This window comes from Podarcis bocagei, assembly GCF_964188305.1.
Source record: "Podarcis bocagei genome assembly, chromosome: 11".
Lineage (NCBI taxonomy): Eukaryota > Metazoa > Chordata > Lepidosauria > Squamata > Lacertidae > Podarcis > Podarcis bocagei.
This window is the reverse complement of record NC_138136.1, coordinates 66131043-66147079: the sequence shown is the minus strand read 5'-3', so window position 1 is coordinate 66147079 and position 16037 is coordinate 66131043. Positions and strand designations below refer to the sequence as shown.

General features: G+C 52.5%; 2 protein-coding genes and 1 pseudogene across 3 annotated transcripts; 1 reads left to right on the top strand and 2 right to left on the bottom strand.

The window, feature by feature from the left end:
- Nucleotides 1-414: 414 nt before the first annotated feature.
- On the bottom strand, nt 415-1387 carry LOC308597622 (FANCD2 opposite strand protein pseudogene; annotated as a pseudogene). Its single transcript has one exon. The product of its transcript is annotated as an FANCD2 opposite strand protein pseudogene (transcript).
- Nucleotides 1388-2991: 1604 nt separating this feature from the next.
- On the top strand, nt 2992-5001 carry MRPL17 (mitochondrial ribosomal protein L17). The gene is made up of 3 exons (XM_081213379.1): nt 2992-3201; nt 3878-3946; nt 4032-5001. The coding sequence occupies exons 1-3, from the start codon at nt 3028-3030 to the stop codon at nt 4314-4316; spliced, it is 528 nt and encodes a 175-aa protein (XP_081069505.1). The 5' UTR covers nt 2992-3027; the 3' UTR covers nt 4317-5001.
- Nucleotides 5002-5281: 280 nt separating this feature from the next.
- On the bottom strand, nt 5282-14841 carry ARHGEF39 (Rho guanine nucleotide exchange factor 39). The gene is made up of 9 exons (XM_081213364.1): nt 14682-14841; nt 13065-13159; nt 9411-9531; nt 9010-9128; nt 8744-8814; nt 8451-8579; nt 7122-7351; nt 6583-6671; nt 5282-6486 (listed from the first exon to the last, which is right to left on the bottom strand). The coding sequence occupies exons 1-9, from the start codon at nt 14817-14819 to the stop codon at nt 6453-6455; spliced, it is 1026 nt and encodes a 341-aa protein (XP_081069490.1). The 5' UTR covers nt 14820-14841; the 3' UTR covers nt 5282-6452.
- Nucleotides 14842-16037: the final 1196 nt, after the last annotated feature.

Here is a 16037-nt window from a genome sequence, read left to right as displayed (position 1 = left end):
TGAGTTTTCGTAGCCAAAGGTTATATCTATCTATCTATCTATATATGCTCTAAAAACTCCTCCACCTAACAATCCACAAACATTTCTGTGTGGTCTTCAGTTCCACATATTATCCTTTGTTGGCTAATGAATATTTGAACTAATTTTACAATTGTTTTTCATTTTCATTCAGTAGAGCAGAATGTTTCTCCAGTGCTGAAAATTTAAAGTCTCTCTGCTTCACAAATAGGTTTCCGCTTCCATTTTAAAATATTTTCCCTACAGGCTCCATTTAGCACGTTGAAAACAAGAGGTTGGCAGCTTTTGGGGAAATAATCTCCTTTACTCCTAAGGATGTACAAATTATATTTAACCTACATGTCTCTGAATATCATAAATCAATGAGGAAGAGGGAAAATTCAAGTTAGATCCAAGTTCCACTGCTCTTGAACTATTTATTTTTATACTCTTCTGATATCTGACCTGCTCCTTCCATTGAAGAGCCACTCATATTGCAAGGGTGATTGCTTCAGAGTTTCTATAGAACCCTTTGTCCGTTCTTCTTTGTAGGGGATCAAAGACCATATGGTGGACTCTGCAAACTGAGAAGTGTGTCCCTCCATGGACGGACACCTTATAGTCTGACACTGGTAACTAAGTTTTGTCTCTCAATGGGAGGAACATGACTGAGAAATAGAGGCTGCTGGTTCTTTGGGGAGCAAGGAAATAGGCCAGCCTGCTGGGGCACATGTACAGGGATCTGCTAAGGTGCCACGTAGCCATGACCCTTCTTAGTCAGGAAAGTTTCTCAGCGGGAATGTTGCAGGGCAAAAGCACATTTCTTGTAGACAGCATAGAGAAGAAGGATGGCTCGCAGCATCTGTCGGCACATGGCCATAGCCACGCGCACTTGTGGCTCCTGGAGTCCACGGGGCCAGCGCTGGCGGGGACTTATGACTTGACTGAAAGCCGAGGGCTCAGAAACCCTGAGAGAGCCAGTCCAGCGTGGGGGCTGTGCTGTCACGAGGTGTCCAAAGACAGAGTCAAGCCCTGAGAGGCGCACGACCTGTGGCCTGTGCACACTGCTGGAGCGCCCCCTTGTCTCTCCTGCGGCTCCAGGAGGTTGCGGCTGCCCTGCCCCCGTCTTTGCACCAGGCTCTAACACCAGGCTAAGTCCCTGGAAGCAAAGCTGCACTTCCAGGTCAGCTGCTGCTGGGCTCTGCCCACTTCGGAAGGGGTGCTTGGTGCCAACAGACCGGGCACCCCTCAGCCATTGCAGGGACTCATCAAGAGGAGACCAGGGTGCCCAAAGCTGGTACCCACCAGCCATGGTCAGCGCCAGCAGGCGTCCATCCCTCTGTACTGCCCAGGTTCCAGGTGCATCTTTCCTCTACCCAGCGCCCTTGGTAACCTATTGTGAGCACAGCCAACCTAGAACTCTCCAACCAAGGCAACGTTCCAGAACCTCCTCATTCCCCAGGACAGTGTTTCCTGCAGGAGCTGTGTGTCCGTTATAAGAAATTATCTTCAGCCGAATGAAAATAGGTATAATAAATGATACTTATGTATAAAGTTACTTTATCCTTTCCCAGCAGCGAAAGAGCTCTGACGGCTACACAGCGCCATCTACTGTATCTACAATGAATAACACCAATTCACAATGTCAATCCACTCCATTCAGTGAATGAGGGCTCATTCATAAAAGCTGTCAAATGATGTTTCCCCCCCACACATTGCATGATGCCCTTCCGTGATCTACATAGTACGTATATAAGTCAAAGAACCGGGTACAAGTAAAACAATAAAGTTTATTATTTACACAAGAAATAAGATGATAATTTAAGTCTATACATTCTATATAGCTTTACTACCATATACTCTGGTTGGCCTCTGCTTCTTCTCTCAAACAGACAGAGACCTTCCCAAGGGGCTCTATACGGGTCCCCAAAAATGAGATGATTTTTTTCTTACAATACGTCTATAGTCTTCTCTCACACATTCACAGAAACACTGCATCAATTGTAGAGTTGGAAGGGACCCCAGGGATCACCTAGTCCACCCTCCCTGACAAGGGGCCGACTGACTTCTGCTTAAAACCTCAAAGGTATTAAGAGTCAAAATAGGATGGTAGGCAGCATAAGTGAACAGAGTCAAATCTCTCGAAAATGCTTTGATAATTGTCCAAAACCACAGCAGAAATGTGTGCCGCTGGCATAGGCATTGTTGTTGAGTCGTTTAGTCGTGTCCGACTCTTCGTGACCCCCTGGACCAGAGCACGCCAGGCACTCCTGTCTTCCACTGCCTCCCTCATGCTGGTAGCTTCGAGAACACTGTCCCACCATCTCGTCCTCTGTCGTCCCCTTCTCCTTGGGCCCTCCATCTTTCCCAACATCAGGGTCTTTTCCAGGGAGTCTTCTCTTCTCATGAGGTGGCCAAAGTCTTGGAGCCTCAGCTTCAGGATCTGTCCTTCCAGTGAGCACTCAGGGCTGATTTCCTTCAGAATGGAGAGGTTGGATCTTCTTGCTGTCCATGGGATTCTCCAGAGTCTCCTCCAGCACCAGAATTCAAAAGCATCCATTCTTCGGCCATCAGCCTTCTTGATGGTCCAGCTCTCACTACTGGGAAAACCAGAGCTTTCCCTACACGGACCTTTGTCGGCAAGGGGCTGTCTCTGCTTTTTGGCATGGGCATAGCCAGGATTTCTTCGGGAGTGGAACAGGCATTGCACTGGGGGCTCCAGAACCGAGTTCCTGCATCGCAACTGGTCGGGTCTTCTCATGCATTTGCCGGCCTGGGAAGCCGGCGGCGCACTTTCCCCGTCGGGGCGAAGGAGGCGGACGGCGAGGCCGCCCCGCCTCTTCCTCTCGCCGCCCCGCCCCTCTGACCCTGCTGGACCGGCGGCCTCGAGCCCTGACGTCACGGGGCGGGTCTTCCGCCGCCGCGAACACCGGCCAATGGCAGCGAGGCCGGGCGGGGTCCGCCTCCCTCTCGCCCGCGGGCCACGTGACCGAGGGCGCTTCCGGCGAGGGCGCGCTCGGTGGCTCGGCGATGCGTCTCTCGGCGTCGGCGTGGTTCAAGCATGGCCGCGTCTACCGGCGCCTCGGTTTCGGGCCCCGCTCGCGCCTCGACCTGCTGCGGAACCTCGTCACGGCCCTGGTGCGCCACGAGCGGATCGAGGCCCCTCGCGGGCGCGCCGACGAGATGCGCTTCTACGCCGAACACGTGAGAGGGGCGGGCGGGAGCGGTGCACGTCGGAACGCGAGAGCCTCGTAGACACGCGTCCGGGCGGGCGGGCGGGCGCGCAGCAGAGAAATGCCCGTGAAATGTCCTCCGCGTGCGCGCGGCCGTGAAAAAGCAAAGCCCTTCCTGGGGACCGTTAGCAAAATGAAACTGCCATGAGGCAAACCTCTGGCGCGGCCGCATCCTCAAAAGGGCTATTGCCGAGTTAGGAAAGGGCTAAAGGATCAAGGGGGTGGAGGGACTTGCCTATGAGGAAAGGGGGCAGCGTCCCTCCCTTTCTCATAACAGTCCAACTTGTGGGCGTCCAGTGAAGCTGCATGTTGGGAGATTCAGGGCAGGTGGACATCGTTCAACCTTGGAACTCCCTGCCACAGGAGGCAGTGATGGCCTGAATGGCTTTAAAAGGACTGGACAAAGTCCCCAATAGCTCCTATCCAGGATGGCTCTGCTGTTCCTCCACAGCTGGAGGCAGCAATGCTGCTGGAAACCACGCGAGGGGAGCGTTGCTGTTGTGGTCGAATCCTGCTTGCAGGTTTCCCATTGGGGGCACCTGGTTTGCCACTGTGAGAACAGGAGGCTGGACTACATGAACCCCCTTTGGCCGGATCCAGTAGGCTGTTCTTACCTTGACATCCTCTCCTCTCTCTCCTCCCTTCAGCTGATCAACTATGCCAAGCGTGGGGACACGGACCCCCAAGCAATGCGCATGGCCGACTTCTGGTTGACGGTGAGGCTGCATCCCTTCTGGGGGGGAGGGTCTCCTGCCAACTCTGCCCCCACTGAGCCCCCCTCTTTTGCCTCCCCCACCCCAGGAGAAGGACCTCCTGCACAAGCTCTTCAAGGTGCTGGCTCCTCGCTTCCAGGCACACTCCAGCAACTACACACGCCTGCTGCGGATCCCCAACCGGGAGAACCTGGACCGTGCTGAGATGGCCGTCATTGAGTACAAGGGGAACCCCTTCCCGCCCCTCCTGCGCCCAAAGCGCGACAGCGAGAAGACGCTGGTGAATCAGCTGCTGAAGGGCTTCCGGGAGGATGCCCTGAGGGCGGCGGAAGCTCCGCTCCAGGGGAGCCCATCTGAGGGCACGGCAGTGTAGACAGAAGGACAGACACCACTTCCTCCCCTTCTCCTGTCACTTGGAAGCCTGCCTACGACCTCACCTTGATGTTGGGGAGAGGAGCTGCATTTCTTTGGGTTTTTTGAGACCACCTCCCTGCTTTCATCTACTTTGCTATGCAGGTTATTAGTTTTCTCTTGGGACTGGAAACTTGAAAAAAGAGAAGCTCTCTTACCTTCATGCACACCGAAATAGACAACAGCAGCCGTGGGGCAAATGCCTTGGTTTCTCTGAATTCTCTTTGTGCTGCTTGCAGCCAAGTCATGGTGCTTGGTGACATATCTGGCCTGCAGGGGCACCAGCGGAGCCAGGAGCAGGTGACTTACTAGGACTAGGTGGTGAAGTTGGGGAGGGAGAAAACCTTATGCTGGAGTGCTCTTGCAATTTAAGACAGCCATTCTCAAACTTGTGTCCCCAGATGTTGTTGAACCACAACTGCCATAATCACTATTTAGCAGAACCAGTGGTCAGGGATGCTGGGAGTTATAGTGCAACATCTGGGGACACAAGCTTGAGAAAGGCTGCTTTAGGAACACAAAAGCGCCGCCTAGCAACTGGAGCCACTGTTTGAAAGCCAACCTTTGCATTTCACTAGTAACTTCCACTGGATCATTTCTGTAAATCCCAGGTCTCCCCTCTCATTAAAAGTCTTTTATTAAAAGAAGTACATCGCTTTGCTTTTTCATTTATTTTGCCCCAACATCAGAAAGAGCTTGCTGACAGTAAGAGCTGTTCGACAGCGGCACAGATTCCCTCGTGAGGTTAGGGTCTGTCCTTCCTTGGAGGTTTTAAAGCAGAGATTGGGTGACCATCTGCCAGGGACTCGGTAACTCTGATTCCTACATTGCAGGGGGTTGGACTAGATGACTTTTGGGGTCCCTTCCAAATCTACAGTTATATGATTCTATGACATTTTAAACAACTCACATTGGTACATTTCCAGCTGAGGTTAAAAGATAGGTTTTAATACACCAAAATCTCAAAGAAAGTATATTAAAGCTACACAAAACTTGAACACTGGTAACACAAAAACCATAATCTCAAAATATATTTTGTGATGGCAAAGTAAAAATGGTTATAATTGCAATTATAAGTGTCAGGAGTGAGTAGAACATACTTCAGTTAAACTTGACAAGCCAATTCTTTGCGGAAGCTGTTGCATTATGGAGATGCATTTTACTTGGGTGGTCACACAGGGCAAGTAGAGAGAGGAGGGGCAGCTTCCCATCTCCTGAGAAACCTTGGGCTGTATTGTGTCCAATCCCAGGCCCACACAGCTATCCCTTGGCAGAGAAGCGGAGGGCATCCTTAAGAACAGGAACTTACTAAAGTTGCTTAAGGCCAGCGTGAAGAACCTTTTTCTCTTGGGGTCTCCCCTTTTCTGCCTGGCTGAGGGACGCAGGTTCCTCACTCCTGGCTTAAGACATCACTGTGCTTGCTGACATCACGGACTTTAATCACTTTGCGGAGACCACAGTGTACATCAGTGTACATTCTTCAAGGGATTTTGTTTCTTAGTAGTAGAGAATAAACAGGGAGCAGCAGCTGCACAGGACACACCACTCAGAGGCATCATGCCTTCACCATCTTCATCATGCCAAACGGACCCACGGGGCTTTTGGCCCCAGAAGCAGTCTAGTGTTAAGAATTCTAAAAGGATTGTCATTTTTTATACAGTCATGAAGGTAAAATGCAGATTTTAAAAGGTCAAAGCTTGTTCAAGCCAAGGGAAACTTGCACCTTTTGTTCCCAGCCATCTTGGAGTGAGACTGCTGATGCAGCTCCAGCCAGATGGACATTTTGCTCCTTCACCTGACTATGTGTAAGGCTCAGCTGCCTCTGCAGCCTGAATAGGCAGAATGGCCTTGCAGGTAGCAGCTCCAATGAACAGGCCAATTCTGGACATCTTGCGGGTCTCCAGGTAGAGTCAAGGGGAAGCAAAAGCAAGGATGGGCCAGTGCTAGGTCAGGTTGGGCCTTGGGCTGCGGCTTCCAAAGAAGGGCAATGGTGGCTTTGGTAACCAGTGGTTTCTATGTAGCCCGCACAGCCGTTGGCACCCACTGGCCTGGTCCTGGCTTGTCTGGCCCCAGCAGGAGGGGGCCCTGTGCAGATCCTCTATTCAGCAGGAGGGGAGTCCATCTGCAGCTGCCTGTAGGTGGAAAGGGAAGGAGGTGAGTTCTGGATCTCAAAAAACACAAGCCTAGCAATGTCTCCACAGCCAGCGGAGGGGCGGGGTGTAGCCTACCTGACAGCAGTCAACAGGGTCTGGTGCCATTCATGAAAGTCCTCCTGATTACACGACATCAGCAGCAACGTCCTGTGGGGGAAGGAGACCTGGAAGAAGGGAAGCATTGCTGGGAGATGGCAAGCTCTTGGGCTAAGGCAGGAGGTTGGGCCACAGAAATGGCCCAGGTAATGGTGGTCCAGGACTTCCTTCTCAAGGCAGCCCATGACGGGGGGGTGCTTGGAGGCCTGCCAGAAGCCCAGAAAAGCACTGCCTGGCCCTTTGTGGCAGAGCAGCAGCCCCCCATCCCCACCCATTTCTTGGACCTTTGGGTGTTTGTTCCTGTGTGCGCACGCAAACACCCCCCCCCAGCAGCTCCCCTTTGTTGTTACAGCAGACTTGCTTCAGCCAGCTTGTTGTCTTTCTGCCCCTTGCACCTGCGCTGATGCTGCTGCCACAGGATTTACCCAGCAGGCCAGGTGTGGACCCCCCAGGTGAGGTGGTCGGGACAAGGGCTTCCTACACCAAGGCAGAATTTGCTGGGTTTGGGAAGAACTTACACTGAGCAGCCCCCCTTGGCTCTGCGTGTGACCGAAGACTTTCTGCACCGTGCCTTGCCTGAGAGGGAGGACGGCCTGGCAGGCAAACTTGTGTGCGTTCCAGGGGTGGAGCGGGTGGCAGGGCTTGGTCACCAGCAAGATGTCGGAGAAGAGGAAGAACATCCGGCGCTGCAGCTCCTCCCCCTTGGGGGGCACCACCGATAGCCAGCCTTCCCGGAGAAACCAGCGCCCTGTGACAAAATGTGGGGCCGCAGAGGCCAATTGGGGTGTTGGGACTGCTGGAGTCAGGCAACCTCCCCAGACCCACTGAGGGCGGCAGCTCCCATCAGACAAAAGGCTCCCTGACAGGCCGGGACTCTGTTGGGCCTGTAAGCTGCTCTCATGGCCTTTTCAGCCATCAATGCATGGCTCTGCCCGCTTTCTCCCCAGCAAGGAGGAGGTTTGCTACTGTCACACCGGAGGAATCTGCTGAGATTACCAGGCTCCCCTTCTTCACAGGGTGGTTGTGAGGATAAAAGGGGGACAGGGAGAACCACGCATGTCGCCTTGTATTCCTTGGAGAAAAGGTGGAACACAAAGGCAGAACCAGCAATAGCCAGAGCACAGGTTGACTTGCACACCAGCCCTTCCAGGGCGGCATAAGGGCTTCTCACTCCCGACTCCCTTGCAGGGACCTGGTGACCCTTCGCCTGAGTATCTTTCCCTGTCTCTTGGGTTTCCCTCCAGCTTTTCATCTGTGACAAAACTGACTAGGAGGTCCTTAGCCACAGAGAACAGGGAGAGGAAGGACAAGGGAAAGGGGCACTGGGGTGGATAAAGCCTGGAGGTGGGAGCAACAAGGGTGCAGAGGCTTGACAACCATATGTCAGGAGTGCTCTGATGGTGTTTCCTGCTTGGCAGGGGGTTGGACTCGATGGCCCTTGTGGTTTCTTCCAACTCTAGGATTCTATTCTATGATTATCCTTTTAAACGAAGCAGCAAAGCATTGGGAGAATTGCCTTAATCAGTGCAGGAGGAGGTGGAATGATGGAGTCCAGGCAGAGGAAATGGGGGCTGAGCAAGGACGAGAAATGGGAGGTGGGAGTCTTTGGGGTGGAATCGCCAGAGACCACTCTGGCTCTAGCAAATGATCTCTGCTCCAGTTGCCAGAAATGTCCAGCCCCAGGAGCTGCCAGTCAGCTGCATCCCAGAGCAACACAAGCATGAACCCAAAGCGTCCTGCAGGGCGACGTTTGAGGAGCAAAGATAGGTGGTTTACCCAGCTGAAGGGTGGCTTCTTTGCTGCCTGCCCTGCCTCTTTGTCTCCTGTTACCAAAGCAGAGGACCCACCTGGAGCCAGAATCCGGGTCTTCTGTCCCTTAAGCAGCTTCTGAACCCGGCGCATCTGGTTGGCATTGTCACGGCAACGAGATATTTCCTGGACTCGGTGATATGCCTCAGAGACAGACTTCAGAACTCCTGCAAGGACCACAAGATCACCTGAGACAAGGCACCCACCCACACCCAGGGGAAGTAGGTTGGAGCCTCTGTGGCTCAAGGGAGTTAATATTATTTACTTGATTCCCCTCCCCCCGTCCTGCAGCAAGTCCCCCAGGCTGCTCACAGAAAAGTTAATATCCTACCTGTCAGCTGCTTAAAGTCAGAGCTTTCTGGGTGGGTATTTCCTACCAAATCCTTCAGCAAGTGCCTGTACCTGCCAAAGAGAGGGGGCACTGTCAGATGGGGTGGGGAAGGAGGGGCAGGTGCACGCCTTCCGGCTCAGCCCTCCAGCAGCCTCCTCCCTGGGGCTGAGGGGGTGCAGCCAGGCTGTGGAGCCCCAGTGGGGCCAGCTGAGCAGCCCTCCCAGATGCGATGAGCACAGCATCCTCCTGCAGAGGCGGCCACCTACCGAGAGAGCCTCTGGAGGGGCAGCGGGAGCAGCTGTTCCAGGCAAAGGCCCCCAAACTCTGGCCGGGACTCCTGGAGCTTCTTGAAGCGGGAAAAGGGTTTGTTCTTCCGCACCTGCCTCTGGAAGGGCAAGAGAGGAGAAGAAGGAGTCACTAGCTGACCTGCCCCCCACTCCCCACCCCAGGTCATCACAGAATTGTAGAGATGGGAGGGGCTCCAAGGGGCATCTAGCTCCGCCCCCTGCAAGGCAGGAATCACAGCTAAAACATCACTGACACGGCTTGATCAGCAAAGGGCAGGAAAAGGCTCCCGGCCTGGGGGGGGGGGCTGTGTGCCCAGAGCAGCTCCCTGCAAGATTCCTGCTCAAAGGGTGTGACAGGGACAGAAAAAGGAAACAGGTACCTCCAAGGTGCTCTGGGCCTTTCCCAGGTTTTCAGCATAGCAGACGTAGAGAACCAGCTGGTGGCAGAAACCCTCCAGGCCAAGCCCCAAGCGGCCTCCCTCCAGATGGAAAAGCAGAGTCCTGGGTGCAAAGCGGGAGAGGGCTCCTTGAATCAAGAAGTTTACCAGTATTACCTCACACTGGCGCTCCCCCTTGCTTCCCCCTCCCCAGCTTCTATAAGGGGCTATATGAGAGGTGGGTGCGGGACTATCCACGACACTTGTGGTTAGTGGCATATCCTGCCTTGGAGGGAGGGGAGCTCACAGGGATTCAGAGGTAGGCTCTGTTCTGCACCAAGGGGGGGGGGTCGGGTTTGATATCTCAACACAGGACAAAGCTTCCTCCTGCCCAAAGGAATACTATTCAGCTGGAGGTGTCAGGGCAATTCACAACATAAAAACACAAATACATAATAAAAATGTGAGCAAAACCAAACCAACAATCCCTGTTTCCACATTTAAAAGAGCATCAGGTGTCAATCAGTCAAAGGCCTGGTTGAAGAGGGACGTTTTCACCTGGCACCTTTTTGTTGTTGTTTAGTCGTTTAGTCGTGCCCGACTCTTCGTGACCCCATGGACCAGAGCACGCCAGGGACTCCTGTCTTCCACTGCCTCCCACAGTTTGGTCAAACTCATGCTGGTAGCTTCGAGAACACTATCGAACCATCTCGTCCTCTGTCGTCCCCTTCTCCTTGTGCCCTCCATCTTTCCCAGCATCAGGGTCTTTTCCAGGGAGTCTTCTCTTCTCATGAGGTGGCCAAAGTATTGGAGCCTCAGCTTCACGATCTGTCCTTCCAGTGAGCACTCAGGGCTGATTTCCTTAAGAATGGAGAGGTTTGATCTTCTTGCAGTCCATGGGACTCTCAAGAGTCTCCTCCAGCACCATAATTCAAAAGCATCAATTCTTTGGCCATCAGCCTTCTTTATGGTCCAGCTCTCACTTCCATACATCACTACTAGGAAAACCATGGCTTTAACTATATGGACCTTAGTTGGTAAGGTGATGTCTCTGCTTTTTAAGACGCTGTCTAGGTTTGCCATCGCCTTTCTCCCAAGGAGCAGGCATCTTTTAATTTCGTGACTGCTGTCACCATCTGCAGTGATCATGGAGCCCAAGAAAGTAAAATCTCTCACTGCCTCCATTTCTTCCCCTTCTATTTGCCAGGAGGTGATGGGACCAGTGGCCATGAACTTCGTTTTTTGATGTTGAGCTTCAGACCATATTTTGCGCTCTCCTCTTTCACCCTCATTAAAGGGTTCTTTAATTCCTCCTCACTTTCTGCCATCAAGGTTGTGTCATCTGCACATCTGAGGTTGTTGATTTTTCTTCCGGTGATCTTAATTCCGGCTTGGGATTCATCCAGCCCAGCCTTTCGCATGATGAATTCTGCATATAAGTTAAATAAGCAGGGAGACAATATACAGCCTTGTCGTACTCCTTTCCCAATTTTGAACCAATCAGTTGTTCCATATCCAGTTCTAACTGTAGCTTCTTGTCCCACATAGAGATTTCTCAGGAGACAGATGAGGTGATCAGGCACTCCCATTTCTTTAAGAACTTGCCATAGTTTGCTGTGGTCGACACAGTCAAAGGCTTTTGCATAGTCAATGAAGCAGAAGTAGATGTCTCTCTGGAACTCTCTAGCTTTCTCCATAATCCAGCGCATGTTTGCAATTTGGTCTCTGGTTCCTCTGCCCCTTCGAAATCCAGCTTGCACTTCTGGGAGTTCTTGGTCCACATACTGATTAAGCCTGCCTTGTAGAATTTTAAGCATAACATTGCTAGCGTGTGAAATGAGTGCAATTCTGCAGTAGTTGGAGCATTCTTTGGCACTGCCCTTCTTTGGGATTGGGATGTAGACTGATCTTCTCCAATCCTCTGGCCACTGCTGAGTTTTCCAAATTTGCTGGCATATTGAGTGTAGCACCTTAACAGCATCATATTTTAAAATTTTAAAACCAGATATGGCACCTAAAGGTGTATAATGAAGGTGCCAGCCGAACCTCCCTGGGGAGAGCATTCCACAAATGGGGAGCCACTGCAGAAAAGACCCGTTTTTGTGTTGCCACCTTCTGGACCTCTCATGGAGGAGGCGCACAAGGAGGTACACTCAGTGGATGATCTCAGGATCTGGGTAGGTTCATATGGAATATTTTCAGCACATTGTTCACATGTGAGTTTTGCACAGTGCTAAAATTAGGGCTGGGCGATATCTGGTTTTCAACATCAGGCTATATCAGCAGCTAACCATCTGATATACTGGTATCTCATGATGTCTGAAATAAGGAGGGGTGGCTGGGCTGTGGCGGGAGGGAAGCTTTTTGCTGCATGATCTCCATGCTCTTTCTTAGAGCACCAGGTTGTCCTTCCCAACAATGTGCACAATCGAGGCGCCTGGGATGGGTAGGATGGGAGGGAGCAGAAGAAGTGACCAGGAGAAAGAAGGAAGGAAGGAAGGAAGGAAGGAAGGAAGGAAGGAAGGATCACACCCCCTGGGCTGGCAGAGTTCTTTGCCATCCTTCCCAGCCACATGCAGGATCACATCACCTAGGCTGAGGATGCTGGGCTGGCAGCACTTAGCTGTCCTTCCCAGCACAACTGTGGTGCCTCGGCTGGAAGCAAGGCAGGAAGGCAGGAAGGCAGGAAGGCAGGAAGGCAGGAAGGCAGGAAGGAAGGAAGGAAGGAAGGAAGGAAGGAAGGAAGGAAGGAAAGCAGGCAGTGCTGTTTCTTAAAGTACCAATACTGCAGTTAAGCGGAGGTGCTGAGAAGAAGAAGAGTTTGGATTTGATATCCCGCATTTCACTCCCTTTAAGGAGTCTCAAAGCGGCTGACATTCTCCTTTCCCTTCCTCCCCCACAACAAACACTCTGTGAGGTGAGTGGGGCTGAGAGACTTCAAAGAAGTGTGACTGGCCCAAGGTCACCCAGCAGCTGCATGTGGAGGAGCAGGGAATCAAACCCGGTTCCCCAGATTATGTGACTACCGCTCTTAACCACACTGGCTCACTTCTCAAGGCTGACTTCTCAAATTTTTCACAATTATATTGCCCCCTGGAATTTTGAAGGCTGTTCACAGCGAACTGCTGGGTCAAATATTGCAATGTGAGCTTCAAACCAGATTTGAACTATGTATTGGTACATCGCACAGGCCTAGCTAAGATGTTGTCCCAAAGGCCAAAATCCAGCCAGGGGCAGCGGTTGTCCCAAATATCTGAGGAGACAGCTGACTCCCCCAATTTCCTTTACAGATCCATGTCTGTCATTTGAGAGCCTACTCTAGTCCACACATATCAGGTTGAGAGGCAGCATTGTGGTTCTTGCAAAGAGGACTTCCAAGTGTCTGTTTAGTCTGATTGAAATGTAATCTGAAAATTTAAGAGGGTGCAATTGCCTCCTTCATAAAGCTAACCCCTAAACCCAGCTCCCATTTACCCCCACCCATATTAAACAGTCAGGAGGTGTCTCAGTGTACTGAAGTTTGGAAAATGTGGGCTACAGAACCAGACAGGATACAGAGCAGGAAGTTAGAGGAAAACTCTCAGAGCCCACTGCCACCACCCAACAGACCCATGCTACCCCACCCATCGACAAAGGCTCCCGCGGTGGGTCCCTTACCGGCTGGCAGAGCAGATGGACTCCAGGCACCCGAAGATAGCCTCCTGATCCGCTGGCTTCAAGGTCCCTTTGGCCTTCAGGATGGCCACAAAGTACTAACAAGAGACATGCAAAGCTGTTACTCCTCCCCAGATACAAAGACTTTTCTAACTAACCTAACCCTTGACTGCATATATGCATGTTCAGGTCACAATCAAGGGGGAACATTGCTACATACTGTAAATGATGGCATCCTACAGCAGTTGGTGATGTGACTGACCAGAGGGGTGACCATGCTGGACTTCATCTTAAAGTGGGGCCCATAGCTTGGTGTGACATGTGCTGTTGAACCAACCAGTGACATCAGCCAGAGTGCTGCCCAACGTTAAGTGGGCAATTGTCAAGAAAGTATGCCACCTTTACATTGGACTTCAAAAGAGATAACTACCCAAAAGCGAGGAGTCTGGTAAGAAGGAAGCTGAACAAGAAAATGATGGTGGCCAGATTTACCCAGAATGCTTGTGGGTCGTTCAAAGCCACAGCAATAGCAGTTCAGTTAGAACACAGTAGAGGGCAGAAAGGCCTCCTTCAGAAAATGGAAGGCCTGTCCAAACAAGGGCAACAAAAAGGAAAGTCAACTTGGGCCAAAGAAATGCAAGCAGACAATCAGGGATGCAAGGGGGGGAAATACGAAAGAAAGAGAATTTGAAGAGCCAACTGCTAGAAACAAAGGCCCACAAAACCATTTCAATACATTATTGTACGGCCAACCAATGAAGCGGAGTGTTGGAAGACTCAAAGCTAGAAAAAAGGAAACCCTTCTTCATACTGCTATATCACAATGTCTGAAATAAGGATGGAACTATGTAGAGGTGAACAGTAGGGTTGGGAGATATCTGTTTTTCAACACTGTGATATATCACCAGCTAAACAAAGCAATATACTGACATGTCCCCATGTCTGAAATAAGGATGGAGCTTTGTAGAGGCATTGGCTGCCTTCACAGTTTTTCCCACATTGTGATTTTTGCATTATGGTTCACAATATATCGCCAAGTCAAAAATTATGAAACCATTATCATGATATGGACATTAAACTGGTTTTGGATAATATATATCACCCAGCCCCATTGATGGTGACTAACTGCAGTGGCTACGTTCCACCTCCACTGTCGTGGGCAGTTTGTCTCTGAACAATATCAGTGGCTGGGACTTCGAAGTTGGGAGAGCATGGCTGTTGCACTCTGATCCTGCTAACGGATTTCCCATTTGGTTGGTCACTATGAGAAGGGGCTGGACTAGGTGGGCCCACTTGGGCCTGATCCAGCTGCAGCTGCAGTGCTCTGCTTATGTTCTTAGGAGCCCTGCCAGCACCAAGAGAAGGCTGCAGTGCTCAGGGCTTGAGGGTGGTGAGAATCTGCCGTCTCCTTTCTGCTCCTCCTTCCTCTGGTCTCTCTCTCTGCACCATTTGGCTGCTAACAGCAACAAAGAAAAAGCAGCACATCACTGACAAAAGTGAGCCAGGAAGCCGGGTCAGCTTGCTCCTTCAAGAAAGAGCTGGGAGCAGAATGGCACCCTTAGTCCTGCACAGTATCTGAGCTCAGAGAAAGGTCCAGGGCCCTGCAGCCCAGCTTCTCACCGTGGCTACCAAGCCCAGCTGCTCCAGGTACTGCTGCTCTGTTTCCACCAGTTCCTTAGCCGTCCGACAGCGCTTCCTCTCCCACCGGGCTCTCTGCTCTTCCACCGGGTGGCAGCTGCTCCCAACGGTGCTGGTCATTGTGGGTTTTCTTGGGGAGAGAAAGAGAAGCCTTGAAAAGAAAGTTGCTCCAGCCAGCCCATACTAAGGATCATTAGGAAAAGGACTGGGAATAAAACTTCAGATACGATAACGATGTCTGTATATGAACTCTCTCCTAAGAGGAAATGCTGCAAGATTAGGGACTTTCTAGTTTAGAGAAAAGGTAAGTAAAAGTGGGCGGGGCATGATAGAAGTTAAAAGATAATGCAAGGGATGGAGAACATAAGAACCTGCAAAACCCACAAGCAGGACATGAGCACAACAGCAGTACTCTCCTCACCTGCAATTCTCAGCACCTGGTATTGTCAGAGTCCTACCACCTGCAGCCTTCCAGCTTGCTCCCCAGCTCTTCCTCCTTCCCTGACCTTAAGCCTGCACAAGGTCGAGAGTAGGAGTCAGGGACAAAGCTCCCGTATTATAATTTGGAGCCATCCATTGAAGCAGACTGCTGGAAGCCTCAGGACACACAAAAAGAACTTCATCACATGGCACATAGTTACACCAGTGTTTCCCAACCGGTGTTCCGCGGCACACTAGTGTGCCGCGAGATGTTGCCTGGTGTGCCGTGGGAGGGAGGCGGGCGAGTCGGGCGGCGAGAGGCGGGGCGGCGGCGGTGAGGAGAGGAAGTCGGTGAGGAAGTCGCCGCGCTGGAAGGCCAGCAGCGCGCGCGCCTTGGCCAGGCTCTCGCCCACCTGTGCCTCCAGGCACGGCGCCTCGGTGTCGGGCGGCAGCGAGCCCAGGAAGCGGCCCAGCCGGCCGGGGTCGCCCGCCTGCAGCAGCGCCTCGCACACGCACGAGACCTGCTCCGCCGAGAAGCGCGGCGAGCGCGGAGGATCGGGCGCGGCGGAGGCCAGCCCCGCGCTTGGAGAGGATGCAGCAGCCGTCGCCAAACCCGATCCTCCTCCTCCTGCTCCGCCGCCGTCCTCTGGCTCTCGGCCGGGAGGAGCCTGCGACGACGGGGCGGGCGCCGAAGTTGGCAGAAATTGGCACGCCTCCTCGGCAGCGCCTTCGTCCTCCTCCTCCTGCCTCTGCTCTCCTCCGGCAGCAGGGGCGCGCCGCCCTCCCAGGCCGGGGGGCTCGGCAGGGCCCGCGGGGAAGGCCATGTTCGCGGCGCGCGGGATCGCGGCCCCCCTCGCCCGCCTCCGGCCCGCTCCCCTCCCCCTGCGCGCTGCCCTAGCTGTGCGGGTCTCCTCCCCC

Coding starts and splice junctions, on each gene's coding strand:
- ARHGEF39 (XM_081213364.1), bottom strand. CDS start 14,819: ATGACCAGCACCGTTGGGAGCAGCTGCCACCCGGTGGAAGAGCAGAGA. Junction 6,672..7,121: donor GCCAAGGGGGGCTGCTCAGT/GTAAGTTCTTCC, acceptor CCCTTCTTCCAG/GTCTCCTTCCCCCACAGGAC. Junction 6,487..6,582: donor ACCCTGTTGACTGCTGTCAG/GTAGGCTACACC, acceptor TTCCACCTACAG/GCAGCTGCAGATGGACTCCC.
- MRPL17 (XM_081213379.1), top strand. CDS start 3,028: ATGCGTCTCTCGGCGTCGGCGTGGTTCAAGCATGGCCGCGTCTACCGG. Junction 3,202..3,877: donor TGCGCTTCTACGCCGAACAC/GTGAGAGGGGCG, acceptor TCCTCCCTTCAG/CTGATCAACTATGCCAAGCG. Junction 3,947..4,031: donor TGGCCGACTTCTGGTTGACG/GTGAGGCTGCAT, acceptor CCCCCACCCCAG/GAGAAGGACCTCCTGCACAA.